Below are 20,287 nucleotides of genomic sequence, written 5' to 3'. Positions count from 1 at the left end.
TTAATGTGGCTTGAGTCCATGTTGTCTGAACATCCAAAGAGCATGCAATGGGGGCTGGATAGTACACCAGGCGGCAGAGGTGATTAGCCAGACAGTCATGACCTACTGCTGTGCAGAACGTCGCAACAGCTTCTCTTCTGGGCCATTTGGGGAGAGGGGAGTTTAGTGCGTCCTTCCAGTGTTTATCCTTAATTTGTTCCTCCAAACTCTTATGGAAACATTGTCTCACTCGACTTCTTATATTTGTAGATGCTCTATGGAATGGCAGCATGTTAGAATATGAAAAGGGGATAGTTGTTCCTTTCTTTGCCAGAAAGTCTGCTGCTTCATTCCCGGGAATACCATAGTGAAAAGGTATCCATTGCAGATGTACAATTTTATTTAGTTTCTTGATGTCTTCTCTACATTGTTGAATGTCACCATTAGCTGGTTGTAATAAGTAGTTTCCAATTGCAGATATCGCTGCTTTTGAGTCACTGAGGAGGACAATGTTTGGAAATGGGAAGTATCTGCACAACAGTTGTTTCACAGCAGTATATATGGCTCTTACTTCTCCATCAAAAGGTGTATGGTTGTTGCCTAGAGTGAGATAGGTAGAGAACAGTTGGCAATGAATTCCGGCTCCAGTGGACCCATGTTTTTCTATTTGGGAGCCGTCAGTGTACACATGCAGCCATTTGTCTTGTGGGTAGCGGATTTGTAATGTTTCTAAGGCAGAAAGACGGAGTACTTCACTACATTCGTCCTGTTTATTTTCTATTGCAATAAGATCTAGTGCATAGTCAATATGATATAACGAAAGTGGTGGTTGGTAGTATCAAACTATGGTATTTTTCCAGATATTCTACACCAAAGGAGACTGTACTTTTTTTTTTGCTGATATACATTGCTTGACATACATATAGTATAGTAGTGGTTTCACATTACAGCGACACATACTTTCCACATAACTATCCTTTATTACTTGCCTATATAATCAATCATATGGAGTTTAAACATACTGATGCTAATTTGCTCCTCTCCAAACATAGCTCCGCCATGTCTCTTCCCCCTCCCCCTACCACCTTTGATAGAAATCATCACTCAGAAAATATGGCTATGCAATACATCAATTCCACTTATACAGCTTGCATATACAGATATGTGACAGATTAGGTTTAGTTAGTTTAAGCTTTTAAAGTCGGAGTACTTTCGTGCAAATGTACACTTCCCCCACAACTGGCCTCAAAGTTAGTATGCCTACCACATATGCATTCTTCATCAAATCTTACTACAATTAGCGTATTCAAAATCTGTTCTGTCAGATGCCTCGGTGTCCAAGATTGTTAAGGCAGGATTCTCGCAACAGCAATGTCACTGGATCGAAACAACACAAGGTGAGTTATACATTAATAACATGTCGTAATTACAGGACGTAATAGAGAAGAAACAAAGAAGAGACACTTGAAGAAGATCTCGAAGGAAGGACTGTGGAGGAAGAAAAAAGAAGAAAAGATAGAAAATAAGACAGAAGAGCCATCAATGAGCTGAAGTTTTATCCTCACACCTGCTCCGCTATCTAGTGCTCCTTACAATAACTATCAACGATGTCACCATTTATAACCTCCCAGTCTTCCAACCTTAATGTCCACCCATAACCCACATGCCCAAATACTTCTTGGGGTGGGGGAAAAGGAGCGGCACTGGTGTAGAGTTTCTGAAAAATTACGAAAACTATTTTTCAGTTAACTGACAAAATGTGTTGTCTGGCACTGGCTTTGTCTCATAGTTGCTGGATATAAGGGATTTTTACTGTATATTGCAATAGCCCAGTGTTAACATTATCATTCTGTGGATTTGGATGTGATCGTAACATTTACTGAAATGGTACTTACATTTGGCAAAATAGGACACTGCTAGTTTCTTGTTGGGTTGTTTTGTTTCTTATAAATTTAATTCTACTAGTATTCTCCATTTACTTTACCTTTCACTCATTTCATAAAATATGGCATGGCATGGTATACAAACTTTGCATTATCAAATTTGTTTGTTTTGAAAGGGAAACGATTAAGTAGGCCTATGGCATTCATGTAGATTTTTCTATTTGTCTGAAGCGATACACACTACTCTCAAGTTTCCTTCCATTTCTTTTAAAATGACTATAACCATCATACCATTTCAATTTCACTTCTGAGCGTGCAACATGGGCTACACCAGCTATGAAATAAAACCTATAAACTCAGTATTATCTCTTAAAATATTTACAAGTTCAACATTTTTTTGTTACAGACTTAATGTTGTGTCAGATATAGTGAAGCAGGTTATACTTTGCCGTCCATGTGTCAATGTATTGATGGAATTAACAGACCTCCTCTTCTCACTTGGAAAATACCGCATAGTAATGGACTCATTATGTACAGGCAATGGTAAGGTTTACTTCAGACTAAGATGTTAAAATAACTTTTTGTAATATACTGTCTTTTCTGTCCTACTTGTTTCTTCGAATTTATGTAGGAAACAGGTTATACTGTAGTTGTCATACTGCATAACAGTACTTAATGGTGGAATTGAAAGGATCTGAATCTTACTTGTCATATCAGTTTTGATAATTTTAATTCCTTTACATCTATTTCTAATATCTTATGTGAATTAATGAATTTGTTTACGTAGACTTATAGTGGCTTATGTAAATTATATCAATCTTGATATGGTACTTAATGAATTCATTTACATCTACTTTTAGTATGTTATGTAAATTATATTATTTTTGATACTTAATTAATTCCTTTACACAGAGCAGCTGGCTACGGACTGGAAGGTCCGGGGTTCGATCCCAGGTGGTGACAGGATTTTTTCTCGTTGCCAAACTTTCAGAACGGTCCCGAGGTTCACTCAGCCTCCTATAAAATTGAGTACCAGGTCTTTCCCAGGGGTAAAAGGCGGTCAGAGCGTGGTGCTGACCACACCATCTCATTCTAGTGCCGAGGTCATGGAAAGCATGGGGCTCTACCTCCATGTCTCCCAAGTGCCTTCATGGCATGTTACGGGGATACCTTTACCTTTACCTTTTTTACACATTTTTCTAGTATCTTATGTAAATTATATCATTATTCAAACACAAACTCTTTATTCACAGGTGTAGAAAGAGATTACCAAAATTTATGTCATTTTTCTTTACAGGGCCATCCCCTTATATTGGTCGCCGTCACAAAGTGGGAGTTGTTCATTTTGTTGCAGGTGGGTGTTTTCTAATATAATACAATGTGTCTCGAAATGATTACCTTGATTTCAGACTGCTATTGCTTTTCTGATTTCCCTTTGTAAGTGAGATAGTGCACTCTTAAAGTTTTGGTGACTGTGTGCTTCAGTTAGTTCCCAATTCCGTCATTAGTAGCACTATAGCTACTGAATATGTGAAATGGCTTTGCTACAGGAAAGGGCACAGTACCTACTGTACAATTGTCATGAAAGGATCCCTGTGAGGGGAGTATGGTTGCATTTCAGGAGAAAATCTGAGAAAGGAATTCGAGTTCCCCCCTCTCCCCCCACTCTTACAACCAACTTCTGACACGGAAATCGGTCACCCTCTCCTCTTACTCTCCAAGGACCATTCGTTATCTCTTGAAACCAAATGTATATGTGTGCCATAGCTCATAATAACCATATGGGGGGGGGGGAGATAATTTGAAACTTAGCTGCAAATGGAAGTATAGTAATGGCCTGTAATAACTTCTGACACTTTTTTTCTTTTATTCTGAGATTTTATGTATACAACTTTTAATAGTCGCGTATCTTTAAATAAACCAAACGAATTTACCATCAATAAAATTGCTGATGAAAGAGTGGCATGAGACACTGTGAATCAATATTTGACTTCAAACCAGACCTGTTGACTGGAAGTTCCAGTTCTGATGCTGCAAGTGAGAATGAATGTGATGCATAGCCTTTATAACTTGTTTTGATAATATAATTTTAATCTTGAGTAGCTTTTTAGCACAGGTGCATGTTATATTCGCCAGTATTTTTTTGATAGATTTTAGGATAAATAATTGGGGTTTGTATTCTGTTCGAGTAAATACATTAAGTTGTCCAATCAAATGACTCATAATAGACTTCCAAAAGCCATGCTTCTATACTGTCCCTAGGGGAAGAGATCTTTGGGCCGTCCCAAAAAAAAAAAAAAAAAAAAAAAAAAAAGTGAACTGAGAATGACTCACTGAGACCGTAACAGGCCTTGGGCCTTATACTTGTTTGGATGATGATGATGATGATGATGATGATGATGATGATGATATTAAGTTGGGTAAACAGTACTGATCTCTTAATTTTGGCCTCCACCAGTCTCCTCTGGATTCTTTGAAGGTTCGCTCAGATTCGGGCAATATGTTTGTTTTTCCACTTGAGATTATCACTACTGAGCTCAGTTGTTTCGAGTAATAATAATAGTTTTATTTTCCCTGGCAGAGTTAAGGCTATCTGGCCTTCTCTTCCACTCAACCAGGATCAAATCACATACAGAAAAATACATACCGGTATACAAATATTAACTTAAAAATAATAGTAAACATAATTAAGTAAAAAAGAGAGATTGAATACGTATACACAATCAGTATTAACTTTAAAATAACAATAATAAAAATTATATAATAGAAAAAGAGACCGAATACATAATCACAAACAGGAAGATACATTCTAGTATACAGTATTAATTTAAAAAAAAGAATTAATACATATGAATATAATCTCACAACTAAAGGAATACTAGAATTAGTATGATCAGCACAGCACGTGTTACATTGAGACAATGACAATTACCTAGATATAAGTGTTAATGGAACAATAAAGTAGTGGCTGTGTAAAATAATAATAATTATACCTAAAAAACTAATTCTTTGCATTTAAAATATTTCTAAACCTAATTTTAAACAACTGAGGACTAAGACTACCCCTGATTTCCAGCAACAGCGAATTCCATGAGCGGGCCATGGCTATTGAGAAAGAACTTGCGTACAGAGATGTCTGATGACGTGGTATTGATAGCAACAGATTGTACTGTGAACGTATATTTCCATTATGATGTGAAGCTAGGAGAGTAAACCGAGAGGCAAGGTAGTTGGGTGTGGAATCATGTATAATTCGATATAGCAGGCAAAGAGAATGTACTAAACGTCGATCTTGCAAGCAGAGCCAGGAGAGTCGTAGAAAATATTCTGATATATGATCATGTCGGCGGATATTGAAAATAAATCGGACGCAGACATTATGTACACATTGAAGTTTTTGAGAAAGTTCAGCACTTAGGTCGCTATATAAAACATCACAATAGTCAAAGTGAGGCATTACAAAAGTCTGTACTAGAATTTGTTTGACTTTAGTAGGAAGGAAATTTTTCAGGCGTTTTAAAGAATGCAGGATAGAGAAAACTTTTCTACAGATATATCTGATTTGCATATTCCAGTTCATATTAGAGTCGAAATAGATGCCGAGGTTTTCTACAGTAGCACTGAAAGGAATTATTTTGTTGTTGAGAGAGACAGGCTGAAGGGAGTAGCCAGACATAATGAGCCCAACAGAGTAGGCGATTCCTCTGGTCTTATCTACCTGCCTTGATGGTGGAAAGCTTATATGTAGTTCCGAAATGTTGCAAATCTTGAGTTTCAGGACACTGTGGAATACTCAAAAGTTTGTTTCTAAATATTAATCTCTTAATTTTACCCTACATCTGGCTCTTTGCATATTTCGAAGTTTCGGGCAGGCTCAGTCAAGTTTGGGTTCAGAAGTGAATTGGCTGGTCCAGACCAAGCAGACCTCTAATATAAGTAGGCATGTAGTAGAGTGATTTTTATAATAATAGCAGTGACAGTATGATAGTTCCTTTTATACAATATTGTCAGATAATGGTATGATAGTTTCTTTTATACATTATTGCCAGATATTGAAAGTTTGTTCGGATTTTTGCTTAAAAAATTGAAGAATAGTGTATAAGTTTAAGCATATAAGAATTCTATAAGGCAGCCTAAACATTTGACATGAAAGGAGAAGTACGAATACTGTGCAACTGTCCACATTACTTTCTCGAGTTACGAGGATGTTGAATTTTGCACCATTGAAATGTTCCTATTAATTTGGAGCAGTTTTCAGTTAAAACAATTATGAGCTGTTGTAGACAATGATGTTACTACAGTATTTTATTTTTTCATTTTTATGTATACACTTTCAGCACTTACATATCGCTGATTATATTTCCAACTTCTTTACCATGTTAATATTTAGGATTTACCTTACTTGACTAGTTTCGAAGTCTTGTTCTTCATTGTCCAAACCCCAGTGGAGATCCCGTGCTATCTTTTAGTTTCCTGTTGTGGTGGGGTGTGTTCATGATTGTGTCGAAAAGGGTGTGCGTTTTGAAATTGAGTTTAGTGTTCAGGGTGTGATGTGTGGGTATCAAGTTTCTGGTTTTTTGGCTGGATGTGTAGTATTTTCATGTCGTTGTTTACGTTATAACTGTGATTGGAATTTGTAATGTGTTCTGCGTAGATTGAATTGTTGTGTAGTTTGGTTATGGCTGTGATATTATGTTTTTTATAACATGTTTGAAATGATCTTCCATGGTTATGGCTGTGATATTATGTTTTTTATAACGTGTTTGAAATGATCTTCCAGTCTGTCCAACATAGAAGTCGTTGCAATTGTTGCATGATAATTTGTAAACCCCTGTTAAGTTGTATTTATTTATGTGTCTTGTCTGTGTGTTAAGATGTTTCTGTAGTGTGTTCTGTATGCAATGTTGTATTTTAGTTTCTTGAATGATGATGCAATCTTGTATGTGTTCTTGTGTGCCACACAAACACAGGAAAGAAACAAATACGTCACATTAACATACGAAAACAAGAACACATGTAAGATTGCATCATCATTCAAGAAACTAAAATACAATATTGCATACAAACAAATACGTCACATTAACATACGAAAACAAGAACACATGTAAGATTGCATCATCATTCAAGAAACTAAAATACAATATTGCATACAGAACATACTACAAAAACATCTTAACACACAGAAAAGATACACAAATAAATATAACTTAACAGGAGTTTACAAACTATCATGCAACAGTTACAACGATTTCTATATTGGATAGACTGAAAGATCATTTCAAACACGTTACAAAGAACATATCACAGCCATAACCAAACTGTACAACAATTCAACCTAAGCAGAACACATCACAAATTCCAATCACAGCTACAGCAACATAGACAACGACATGAAAATACTACACTTCCAGCCAAAAAACCACAAACTTGACACCCTAGAGCAACATTTATTTATTTATTCGAATGACAGGTACATAGATAACTTATCTTTGACCTAATCACAACCTCAAGATTAAAACAATAAAACTTGATACAACTTAAAATTAAATTTGATAAAGTAACTAAACAAAATCCGTAAAGAACTAAAAACTAAGAACTAAGCAGAGGTATGAGGCTTCTCGCTTCCCAGTATCTGGCACATTCTGTCAGTGCCCTAGAACAATATGAAATTTATAAACATACAAAAACACACCCACATCACATCCTGAACACAACTCAATTTCAAAACACACCCTACACAACAGGAAACCAGAAGATAGCGCAGGATCTCCATTAGGCTTTGGACAGTGAAGAACAAGACTTCAAAACTAGTCAGCCAAGGCAAATCCTAAGTATTTTATTTGTCTAGATGGTAATTAGTTGTGCAAGTGAAGTAAGATCAGTTCTATATTTGTATTTTTTTTTTCTCTCTAGGTAAACCTCACTATGATGTTGAGTCTGATTCTGAAGTGGAGTACTTTAACAAAGGTAAAATTCTTCTGTATCAATTTTTTTTTTACATATTATCACACATTCCTCCTTATCTTTGATTTTGAGAAAGGGAATATAGTACTGCTTCAGTTATCGTCATTAATTTGTTCCACAAAACTTTGGCAGACAAAACTACATTGATTGAATTATTTAAACCCATGGTATAGTAACAATTCTTTCCTAGTCACATACAGGAAAACCCATTTTTAACGAAACTCTGAGGGATTACTCTTATTTTTTTCTTAAATAATAGAGGTTTTCCTTAAAAGGCGGTTTACATAAAATGGAAAGGAAAGACACATCCCCCATACTCACCAGACCTCACATCCAGTGACTACACCCTCTTCTGTGAAATGAAGAAGCCCCTAAGTGGTATCAGATTTCCTGACAGTAATACCCTGCAAACAGTTGTCAGAGACTGGGTGCATGACACCCCAAGATAATTGTACAGTGTGTCCATAATTCATCTACCTGTCTCAAAATCACTAATATTATTTGTAAGAAAAGGGAAAAGATTAAGTATGAAATTCGAGTAGATTTTTAAGTCAGTACTATCGCCCCTAAATGTTTCACAGGAAAAATGTTAAGGGACAAAAAATACTATGGTGACAGGCCGGAGCATTCGCGCGCGTCTGGGGAGGAAGGAGGTGAGCGGGAAGGAGGGTCCGGTGGAGTGGAGGTGCAGGACGTCGGGGAAGTTGTGCACGCATCTAGTGCAAGGGCAAGTGTGGTGTGGCGCAGAGCAGGGGGGAATCTGGAAGTTTCGCAATGCCACGCGAGCCGATTGTTGTAGAAGCTACGCAAAGTAGTACAGTCGAGCAAGTGTGATTTAATAAATAAAAAGGGGGGCAAGTAAGCCGTGAGTTCAGTCTGTGAGTAGCGAGAACAGAGCCAGTTCAGTTTCAGTTGAGCCACTCTAGTTAGACAATCAGCTGCGAGAAAGCTAGACGTATCCAGTGGAAGTCTTGGATTCGAAGTATAGTGAACTTAAGTGAGTACTGTGGCAGCGTCCAGGCGAGGGAAATGCGTCCGGAAGTCTTGGGTTCGAAGTGCAGTGAACTGACTCTGGAAGTCTTGGGTTCGAAGTGCAGTGGACTGTTATGTGGAAGTCTTGGGTTCGACATTAACGTGAACTTGAGTGAGTGAGTGAGCTAGAAGAACTGGCCAAGGCGAACGAGCTGTGAACTGAGAACTGACAGTTTTGTTTTGTAAATAGTGCTTTGTGAACATTAGTTGAAATTAGGAGTACATTGTTGTTCTTCTCAATAATAAACGTGAATAGTCATTGTCATTCTGTGGAGTGCAATAATGACTACTGTGTTGCAGTGTTGAGTGGAATACCCATTGTTGACGGGTGTGATTAAAGATAGAAGTAAAAACCACATTGTTGTTTGAATTAAAAGTTACAATACATCAAAATGTACAGACTATTTTATCTTCTTGATTAAATAGGTTCAGACGCATTAATTAAATAAAATCCTAAAATGCAACTTCATGTAGTTTATTTAACATTTTACATTTGTTTTCTGCCATTTGCTCTAGAATATGTCATTAGGAAAGTCCAGGATAACAGAGAGAGTTTGGAATTGAATGGGTTACATCAGCTGCTTGTTTATGCAGTTGACGTGAATATGTTAGGAGAAAATCCACAAACTATTAGCAAAAACACGGGAATTTTACTTAAAGCAAATAATGGGATAGGTTTGAAAGTAAATTCCGAAAAGACAAAGTATATGGTTATGTCTCGTGACCAGAACATATACGAAATTGAAATATAAAAATTGGAAATTTATCCTTTGAAGAGGTGAAAAAAATTCAAATATCTTGAAGCAGCAGTAACAAACATGAATGATACTTGAGAGGAAATTAAACGCAGAATAAATACGGGAAAATGCTGTTATTATTCGGTTGAGAAGCTTTTGTTATCTAGGCTGCTCTCAAAAAAGCTGAAAGTTAGAATTTATAAAACAGTTATATTACCAGTTCTATATGGTTGTGAAACTTGGACTCTCACTTTGAGAGAGGAGCAGGGGTTAAGGGTATTTGAGAATAAGGTGCTCAGGAAAATATTTTGGGCTAAGAGGGATGAAGTTACAGAAAAATGGAGAAAATTGCACAATACAGAACTGCACACATTGTATTCTTCACCTGACATAATTAGGGACGGGGCATTCCATGTCAAATCAACACAAAAAAGTGGACTTTTCAACACGACCACCTCAGATTTTCATTAAATTTGGTAGGATGGTAAAGAACCTTAAGTTAAGTAATTATATAAAATTTTAGCCCTCAATAATGCACGATATCCCTACAGCAATTCTGTCAATACGAGAAAAAATGTAAAAATGTCGCATACTATGTCAACAAAAATAATTCATAACTTCTCTTCTAATTGAGGTAGAATATTAAACTTGGGCTTATTTTAAAGCTAAGGGATCATACGTTTCAATAAAAATAGGTTTGCATCAAAGTAATGAATTCTTTATTGAATAGTCACGTGAAACACATTTTAACGTTGAATATCTATAAGTGCAGGACATAAATTATTTCGCGAAAAATGTATGTTATAGAGGTAAGAGTATTCTCCCCTTGGTGTAAGTTTCATTTTGGAAACGTTTCAGGAATATCAGTAAAAAAATATATCACTGTATTGGTTTGTAGCACTTAACCCCGTCTTACACCAACACTGCATGCGCACGAGTTCCTACTTGTCTGATAAGCTGCGTCATCGATCTGTCAGACCGTCATGAGTGGTAGTTTATACAGTCTTCAATTTATACAAAACGTGCAATCTGTTTCAAGTGCAGTGTCGTTAGTTTTCGTAGTATGTGGTAGTTTTGTGCGATGTAATGGAGTCGCGTTTTAAGTTATAGGCCTATGTTTGCTGCAATCCCTTCAAGAAATCAGGGCACTGTAATTAGAGGACAAATTTAAGAAGTGTTATATTGTGGATGCTTAATGTATTTCCTGATTTAAAACAGGAACAAAAGGTGTGCGCTATGTGTCGCAAAGAAATAAAAATATAATATGATGCTATTACGCAGAATCCTCATAATGACTATAGTAATGAAGAATACGTCGACTCTACAGAAAATGTAAGTTCATTAAATACAAGTCTTTTTGACCAAGGTGTGTTCCTTATTAAACAAGAAAGGCTACAACAAGGGAAATATAAGAGACAGAAATTTGAAAATATTGTAAAAGACAAAGTCTTCGATATAAATATGCCGAGGAACCAGGACCTTTCTGATTCTGAAATTTTGTCTCAGTTGCAGGAAAATTTTCAAAATTCAGGTAAAAGTGAGAAAAATCACCATTTTAACACTACTACCTAAAAGCTGCAGCGTAAATAATATAAAAAAGAGTTTCTTTCAGCTTTCGAATACATAATTTGGAAAGCCCAAGTCCTGGCAAAGGGAAAGGGAATTTTGTGTTCACTAAATCTGAAACCGGGAAAACCCTTGCTCGCGGCTGTTGCCGGTAAAGTTAAAGAATTCTGTTGTTCTGACGAGATAAGCAGAATGATGCCTGGTAAGAAATATTTGTTGTGATTACAGAATCAGGGAGTAAATCACATGAGCAGAAATTAATTATATGCAGTGTTTAAAAATTCTAACCCTGACCAAGAAATTGTATTCTAGCTGGAATTAGTGGACTATACTGTCTGTGTTTGTGTCCTATCAGAATGTAAAACTTATGCCGGAAGCAATTTATTAAAGTTTCAGGTCTACGTGGATTTCAACAAAATTTTTCTTTATACTTTCCAACTTAACATTTCTTGGCTACTATGGTGTGCAATCCTCCTCATATAAATTGCTTGTTCAGGAAATGTACAGAATGTCCTGAACCATTCAAAATAAGAGAGGGTTTAGAGAAATGTTTCGTATAAAACTGCAATGAATCAGTGACCTACAAGCAGTGGATGACGACTGACCGATCAATGCTTGAGACTATAATGAAACCCACAGACAAATTTTTCGACTGTCTCTTGGAGAAACTTGGTGATTTACTGACTCACTCATTTATATCATCTGAACAAAGTAAGTTTCTACGTGATATGAAATCATTTCTACAGCCATGCCTGCTTGTTGTGTTATGCGACTTCGCTGAAATCTATTATTTCGTAATCCAAGATGAAATTCAGTCACATCACAGGACTAATGTGCAGACAAACATTCATACTTTCGTAATATATCATAACGAATCGTCATCCGATACAGTCTCTATTAAAAATCTGGTAATAATTTCACACTGCCCGAAATATGACACTACAGCTGTACATCTGTTTCAAAAATATCTAATGGAGTCATTAAAACAAACATCTGTAATTCACCACAAAAATTATGTATTTCTCCGATGGATTCTCTGCTCAGTATAAAAATAGAAAAAAAAAACTCCTGAACCTCACATTACATGAAGAAGATTTTGGATTTCCAACAGAATTGCATTATTTTTGCATATCGCATGGCAAAAGAGCATGCGACGTTGTAGGTGGGACACTTAAAAGGTTTACGGCTTGTGCTAGTTTGCAGAGACCATCCGATAAACAAATAACTACACCTAGGGAATTGTACGATTGGACAAGGCATCATCTCCCAAACATTAATACCGTTTATGTGACTAAAAAAGGCTATACTGAAGAGGAAAAAATGCTTGCTCTTCGATTTGCAAAATCCACTGCAGTGCCTGCAACACAAGTTTCATACAGTCCTGCTGTTTAGGATGGGTATTATACTTGCTAAGCAGTTTTAAAATGCAGTTGAAACAACGCAGCATCCTGTCTGGAAAGATGATCAGGCTATTTCATCTCAGCAATGAAAGGTAAGCATTTCTTACAGAACTTCAGGTTTAACAAAATCCATGTGACAATAATTTATTTCAGGTAATAATTTAAAAAATTTGAATTATGTACTACATGTTAAATTACATAGCGACATTCAAGAATATGATCAAATATAATTAAATACAACGAATGTGTGGGACATAATTATCGCGACTTATACGGTTAGCTTACGCTTGCTGTGACATAATAATTTTTATCTTTATAACCTATGAAGATTCCAAGTTGAAACTTATCAGTTCATTATATCACTAATTGAGGCGTACTATATATTTTTTTCATTAAAATAGAACCCCCGCATTTTTAAATATGAATATATGAAAATTGTTTCACCATGTTTTTTTAGTGTAATTGAATACATGCAGAAAACAATATAAGTAATAAAAACTATCACATATTAAGAATGTATCACCCAATTTTTGTAAATTTATCTGGAGACATTGAGATATATAATTTTAATTGAAGCGGCGTGCTTACAAAAATGTGATTTTTCTTCATGTTTGAAACGCCACTGACAGAAAACGAAAAGCACAGGACATATGAAACTCGGCAGTTTTAGTTAGTGCGGCAGGTCAAACAAACCCTCAAATTTTTAAAGAAATCTGAGTCGATCGGGTTGAGTGCCTTGTTGATTTGATATGGAATGACCCGGACATTAAATCCAGATGTTTGAGATGGACAGAGCATGTAGCACGTATAGGCGAATCCAGAAATGCATATAGAGTGTTAGTTGGGAGGCCAGAGGGAAAAGGACCTATGGGGAGATCGAGACGTAGATGGGAGGATAATATTCAAATGGATTTGAGGAAGATGGGATACGATGCTAGGGACTGGATTAATCTTGCTCAGGATAGGGCTTATGTGAGGGCGGAAATGAACGTCGGGTCCCATGAAACATCAAGTTTCATGGGACCATTGCAAAAGTAACACATAATTAAATAATAACATTGTGGATACATTAGGAAAGGCAAAATCCAGCATACATTTTATATACTTTCTTGCCGATTTCTGTTTCTATCGTACATTTACGTTTCCCTCTCTAGTAAAACGTCTGAATTCAATATTGAATGTTTCAGACTCTTGCATGATATCTCTGCTGTGCTGGTTGCTGTTGACACAGCGTGCTGGAATTAGACAATATGTGGTGCTGGGCAGCAACTTGATTCGGTGGTTGGAATGTGCTAGCAGTCAAGAGGAGGACAACCCCTACTGGATTGGATCGAATGAACACATTAGCGAAACACGTGATTGTCAATGCAGAGCTCGCATTATTGAGGCTGTCCTCAAACTTCTCTACATTGGCTATGAACACATCAAGACAACAAACTTCCACAGTAAGTAGACTTCATAACAGGATTTTTATATGAATCTAGTTCTTGGGATAAGGATTTGCTACTGTTACTGCTGTTGTTATTGCACCATAGTGGCATACGAAATGTCATACACTGTAAGTGGCTTATAAAAATTTTAATATACAAAATATTTCATAATAGTTGATATTAAAATACTCATTGGAATGTGAATCGCTAGCCAGTATGCAACATATGTTCAATCTATCCATCTTGTTGACATATAACTAGTGTTGTGGGATTTAATTGGTCAAAAATATTTAATAGAATAATCGAGTCGATTAAAATTAATTGGTTGTAGTTGATATTATTATTTTGTTAATACAAACTCATACTAAAAATTCCGACAATATTATTTCTCTCTCGGAAATCGATTACTTAAAAGCACAAGAGTACTGTTATTTTCTAATTGTAAACCAGGTAGCGTAGGGAAAATCTTTGCACAAACACTTCAGAAAGAGATGAAGATATGAAGACAGTGACCTAGTCTACCTCTATTGAAAGTTGAAACACAATGCGAAACCCTTATTAAGTTTTATGGTTTTCCAAGAAAACTTCCACCTTGTTGTCAGCTCATCTTCCTAGCATATGAAATACATACTTTTCTGGGATTCGTCCCCCTCATTTCTTATAAAATAGCCATGTCTACACTGTGTGCAAGTGAGCGTAACTACCTTCTTCTCTTTCTAAAATCTGGTAATTCGATTACAATAGGGGCCAGTCTTCGACCGCTGTACTTTTGCAGTTGCAGTTTCTATACTGAGTTTGTATATAAAGGTTATGTGTTTAGTTTGATAAAGAAAAGAAAACAGTTTTCTGTGGTTTGTGAAAAATGTAAACTCCATTATGTCATATGAGAATTTGAGAGGTAAACTCGGTGAAAAGTTTGGATTTAAATTGAACGATCGTGGAGAAGTGCTTGACAGAAAAAAAAAAGTTTTTTTTTTTTTTTTTTTCGTGTTTAGTGATGCAGGAAACATTCTTACTTAACGTAAAGCGGCACTTAATTTGGAGCATGTGAATGCGGTCACATGTTTAAAGTCATGGATGAAGCAGTATTAACTATGTGAGTCTTTATACTTTTTTGTTATTTATATCTGTCTTGAAAATTCCCAGAGAAATTGACACAATAAATTATAAGCCTCATAATAAATATGTTAGTAAGTAATTCAAATAGTTGTTTTGTAATATAATGATACCAATATATACAACATTTAATACTTATGCTCATCACCGAACACAAGTTAAATTTAACAATAATTGTGTATTACAGTATATTAAAACATTTTTCAATTCGATCAAAACTCGATTAACTATGGATTAAATTCAAATAGTTAATTGATTAAATATTTTGATCGATAAACAGCACTACATATAACCTCTTTAAGACGAACCCTCGGGTTTGTGACCACTTCATAACACATTTCCTGTGAAACCCTGGAAAAAATTCAGGATTGTCGCTCACAGTTGCAATACATTCTATGGTTTCTTGAAATTTACTTTCTCCTTTAGTTATTTCCAGAAGAAGAAGTCGCAGGTATTAATATTGGGGCTGTGTGACGGCTCCGTCTTGCATGAACCATCATGTCTCTGAAGAACAGTAACTTTGTATGAGAATGTGTGCACATCTGCATGGAGTAGCTGTTGTCTAAAGAGAGCGATGTGAGATATCAAACTCAATAGAAGCAGTTCTGGTACATTTAGTGGGACTCATTGGTGTAGCCAGACTAATTATTATGGGTGGGCCAGATATGCAGGGTTTAGAAAGTACCTGATCCATCTTCTGACAATGCCACTGCTGTCAACTCTCTTGAAACTCATTCTCGGAAGTCTTATTTAGTAACATGCAAAATTATGATAAACAATCATGCAAGACATACCTACACAAATGCTTCATAAGATGAACTGGAGCTGTTGAGATTTCCTAGCAACGAATCTGTTGATCACTGATGATGATGGGTCCTTCAACAAATCCCAACTTTTCTCCCTCTCAATGAGTAGAATTGCTAGATTATAAAGCCTTGTGCTTAACATGATTGTCGAATTTTTCTTCATTTCAGAGCTTTGAAAAGTTTTATATCATTGCCTTAATGAAGGACGAACATTTACTAATATCCATTTTTGGAGACTGAGGTGCTTCTGATAATGAATTTGCAAGAGCAAAAATATCGTCTAAACATACCAAATAAAATAAGATGTCAATTTTTTTTAGCTGCTGTAACAATTCAATAGCCTCCACAGCTTCCTTCTTTTTATTGCTGCCAGACAATTTTTTAGGCCCAAACCAACACAGTTAAATTGGAATGAACGCATTTTTTACTTCTTACCTTAATGATATCGACTGTAACTATTGCTCTGGATCCAGGGTTTAGTTTCAATGTTGAGTATTTTCCATAAAAAACGCAAAATACTCATATTTTTTTGGTGGGCCTGGGTCCACCTAGCCCACCCGCTGGCTATGCCACTGGTGGGACTTCGAGACAAAGTCATTTCACAACCTCAATACTCTCTGGTGTGTGGACTGTAGTGGCACAGGGTCTATTTCTCTCCAAAACATTGCCATCTCTTTCAAAGATTGTAGCCAGTCTATTCACTGTCTGCAGGGAGACCACCATGTACCAAAATAAACATGAAAACATTCCTGAGTCCGGATTACAATCTTTGTTTTGGATAAAACAACACCATTTTCACATTCTGTTCCAGCATCACCTGCCTCTTGTACTCTAGTAGCAGGTGGCGTCACTCATTTGTAACATCAACAAGTGCTGCCATATACCGAACCATGCATGAACAAAGATTACTCGTCACAAAATGTGAATGTTATGAATCCAAAATTAATAATTTTATTACACATTTTCAGAATATGACATTTGTGCACCATCCTGTATTTTTTTTTACATTTTCTTCTGTCTTATTCTTGGGTTGTAATGTGTGTTAAATTTTAACTCCCTTGCAGGACATTCTTCTTGCCTGGTACATAGTAATTGTAGTAATTAAACCTGGATTTATGTGCACTAAAAGCTAAAATGTCATAAGCTGTATTAGAATAGGTGTAGTGTGTGTTATGATTGAGAAAGCATGGTTTACACCATTATGGAAATTGAATCTTGCAGTATTCATGCAATAATATCTGAAGGAGGTAAGGAATCACCTATTGAACTGTGCACCAAGCATATTACATGTACAAGTTACCATTTTACCAGTTATCAATAATTCTACGCTTAAATTTGTTTTTTCACCTTTAAAGGCTTCTGTGATTGGACATAATATGTATTGCTCCTCACACCACAGCTATAATCTTTTCGTTATAAGAATAATCCTACAGTAAACAATGGCACTTGACTGAAGTGAGGCTTGATCGGCCACAGTTTGGCACCAGAGATTCTCAGTAAGTGATCCTGCCAACTGTTGTATATTCTTTTTAATGTTAAACATTTCCCGTTACTCGTCAAAGTAGACCTAACCTCACTACTATGCATTGTTTTGCTTAGGAAACTCTTACTTTATAATTAATTAATTGGATTCAACTCACTTAACTTACTATATACATTCAACACTATTTATTTTTTTCCACTTTTGAGAGGGTTTCCACTCTTATGTTTAGTAACCACATACTTCGAGTATGCAGAAGCCATGCTATCACATGCTCAAGAATAAGCTAAAGGGCGCCAGCGTATTACAAGAACAGATTACCTTGGTGTTACTGTTAGTATTCATCCGCTTACAATGTAAATAACACAATATAAAAGCAGCTTTTCTTTTACTTAGCGTTTTACATATGAGTGAAGTTACATGTTTCGTCGTATTTAATAACTAGAATTCAGTTTTTATTTTCAAATAATACAAAGTTTTACTTCAAAATATGGAACTAAATTTTCCTGTGTCATGTGAGTGTTTCGACTGGGAGCCAATCATGGGTATGACAGCCACGCGCTTGTGTTTACATTAGGATTTTTCTTACAGCAAAAAGGGTACAAGTATTCAGAAATATCTAATATTAGACACATATGTGGACGTGATTAAATATATACAAAGTAGCAATACTAGTAACTTTCGAGGAATATCACTTTTGCTGACGTCATACAAAATTTTGTCCAATATTCTTTTGAGGAGATTAACTCCGTATGTAGATGAAATTATTGGGGATCATCAGTGCGGTTTTAGGCGTAATAGATCGACTATTGGTCAGATTTTTTGTATTCGACAGATAATGCAGAAAAAATGGGAGTATAAGGGTACAGTATATCAGTTATTCATAGATTTCAAAAAGGCATATGACTCGGTTAATTGAATTTGGTATTCCCAAGAAACTAGTTCGATTAATTAAAAGTGTCTCAGTGAAACTTATAGCAGAGTCCATATAGGTCACTTTCTATCTGATGCTTTTCCAGTTCACAGTGGGCTAAAGCAAGGAGCTGCACTATCACCTTTACTTTTTAACTTCGCTCTAGAATATGCCATTAGGAAAGTCCAGGATAACAGACTGGGTTTGGAATTGAATGGGTTACATCAGCTTCTTGTTTATGCGGATGATGTGAATATGTTAGGAGAAAATCCACAAACGATTAGGGAAAACACGGAAATTTTACTTGAAGCAAGTAACGCGATAGGTTTGGAAGTAAATCCCGAAAAGACAAAGTATATGATTATGTCTCGTGACCAGAATTTTGTACGAAATGGAAACATAAAAATTGGAGATTTATTCTTCGAAGAGGTGGAAAAATTCAAATATCTTGGAGCAACAGTAAGAAATATAAATGACACTCGGAAGGAAATTAAACACAGAATATATATGGGACATGCCTGTTATTATTCGGTTGAGAAGCTTTTGTCATCTAGTCTGCTGTCAAAAGATCTGAAAGTTAGAATTTATAAAACAGTTATATTACCGGTTGTTGTGTATGGTTGTGAAACTTGGACTCTCACTTTGAGAGAGGAACATAGGTTAAGGGTGTTTGAGAATAAGGTGCTTAGGAAAATATTTGGGGCTAAGCGGGATGAAGTTACAGGAGAATGGAGAAAGTTACACGACACAGAACTGCACGCATTGTATTCTTCACCTGACATAATTAGGAACATTAAATCCAGATGTTTTAGATGGGAAGGGCATGTAGCACATATGGATAAATACAGATATGCATATAGAGTGTTATTTAGGAGGCCTGGGGAAAAAGGACCTTTGTGGAGGCCGAGACGTAGATGGGAGGATGATATTAAATGGATTTGAGGGAGGTGGGATATGATAATGACTGGATTAATCTTGCACAGGATAGGGACCAATGGTGGGCTTATGTGAGGGCAGCAATGAACCTGCTGGTTCCTTAAAAGCCATTTGTAAGTAAGTAAGTAAGTAAGCAATACTACTTTATAGTGCATGTAAATCTGGGCTGTAATGAAAATATAATAATAATGTATAATTTATTCCTCATTACCAGAACAACTGAAAATGAAATGAAAGGTTTAATTGAGTAGTTACTCTTTTACTAGCATTTTCAGAAACAAATTTGTTCCTCGTAAATCTAAACTACGCAATTATGAATCATTAATAATACCAGTCTTAAGCTAAGGATGTGAGGCATGGTCAATTACAATAAAGGTTGAAAATAAATTGAGAATTTTAGAACAGAAAATTTTGAAGAAAATATTTGGCTTGGTATAGAACCCAGTAAATCATGAACGGAGAATTTTACAGAATAAGGAAATTTATACAGTGTATAAAAATAACTAGGATTTGTGGCAAAAATAAAGAGCAGAAGGTTAAAATGGTTCGGTCACATCATGAGGGTTCCCTCGAATCGCAAAATTAAGCAAGTCTCAGGAGAATTGCCAAGTTGAAAGCGACCTTTGGCAATCATGGCTCAGATATGTGGACAGTATCCCCAGGATTTACAGACACTAAGATACAACACTTGGAAAACCGTTTGTGAGGACAGATACAATGGCACAGTATACTGATGTTGCTAGTGTCAAAAAGCATAGATCCCTTAGTTCGTCAGATACTATCCAGAGCGCACCACAGGCAGTGGATCTACATTATATTCATAATGACTGAGATGGAGAATTGTTGGAATGTCACAGGAGAACCCGAGTACCAGAGAAAACCCCTGCGTTGCCTAGACTGCAGGTTTGCTCAACACAGTTATAAATTCAGAGTAGAGGAGGATTTAACCCAGGTCCCCTTGCTTATAAGACCCAGTGCTCTAGTACTGAGCCATCATAGTGGTATAGTAGTAATAATGATGATGATGATGATGGTGTTGGTGATG

The 20,287-nt window shown here is 36.1% G+C and overlaps 1 protein-coding gene across 4 annotated transcripts in view; it reads left to right on the top strand.

Annotated features, from left to right (window-relative positions):
• LOC138696988 (uncharacterized) overlaps positions 1-20,287 on the top strand; it is an 87,382-nt gene that overhangs the window by 50,620 nt on the left and 16,475 nt on the right. For all 4 annotated transcript variants that reach the window (XM_069822574.1, XM_069822590.1, XM_069822564.1 and 1 more), the window contains exons 14-17: positions 2,269-2,405; positions 3,160-3,216; positions 7,776-7,829; positions 13,749-14,006. In XM_069822574.1, the coding sequence (XP_069678675.1) occupies positions 2,269-2,405; positions 3,160-3,216; positions 7,776-7,829; positions 13,749-14,006 (506 nt within the window). The remainder of the gene's footprint in view (positions 1-2,268; positions 2,406-3,159; positions 3,217-7,775; positions 7,830-13,748; positions 14,007-20,287) is intronic.

This window comes from Periplaneta americana, chromosome 1, assembly GCF_040183065.1.
Source record: "Periplaneta americana isolate PAMFEO1 chromosome 1, P.americana_PAMFEO1_priV1, whole genome shotgun sequence".
NCBI classification, from domain to species: Eukaryota; Metazoa; Arthropoda; class Insecta; order Blattodea; family Blattidae; genus Periplaneta; species Periplaneta americana.
This window is presented reverse-complemented; position numbering and strand designations above follow the sequence as displayed.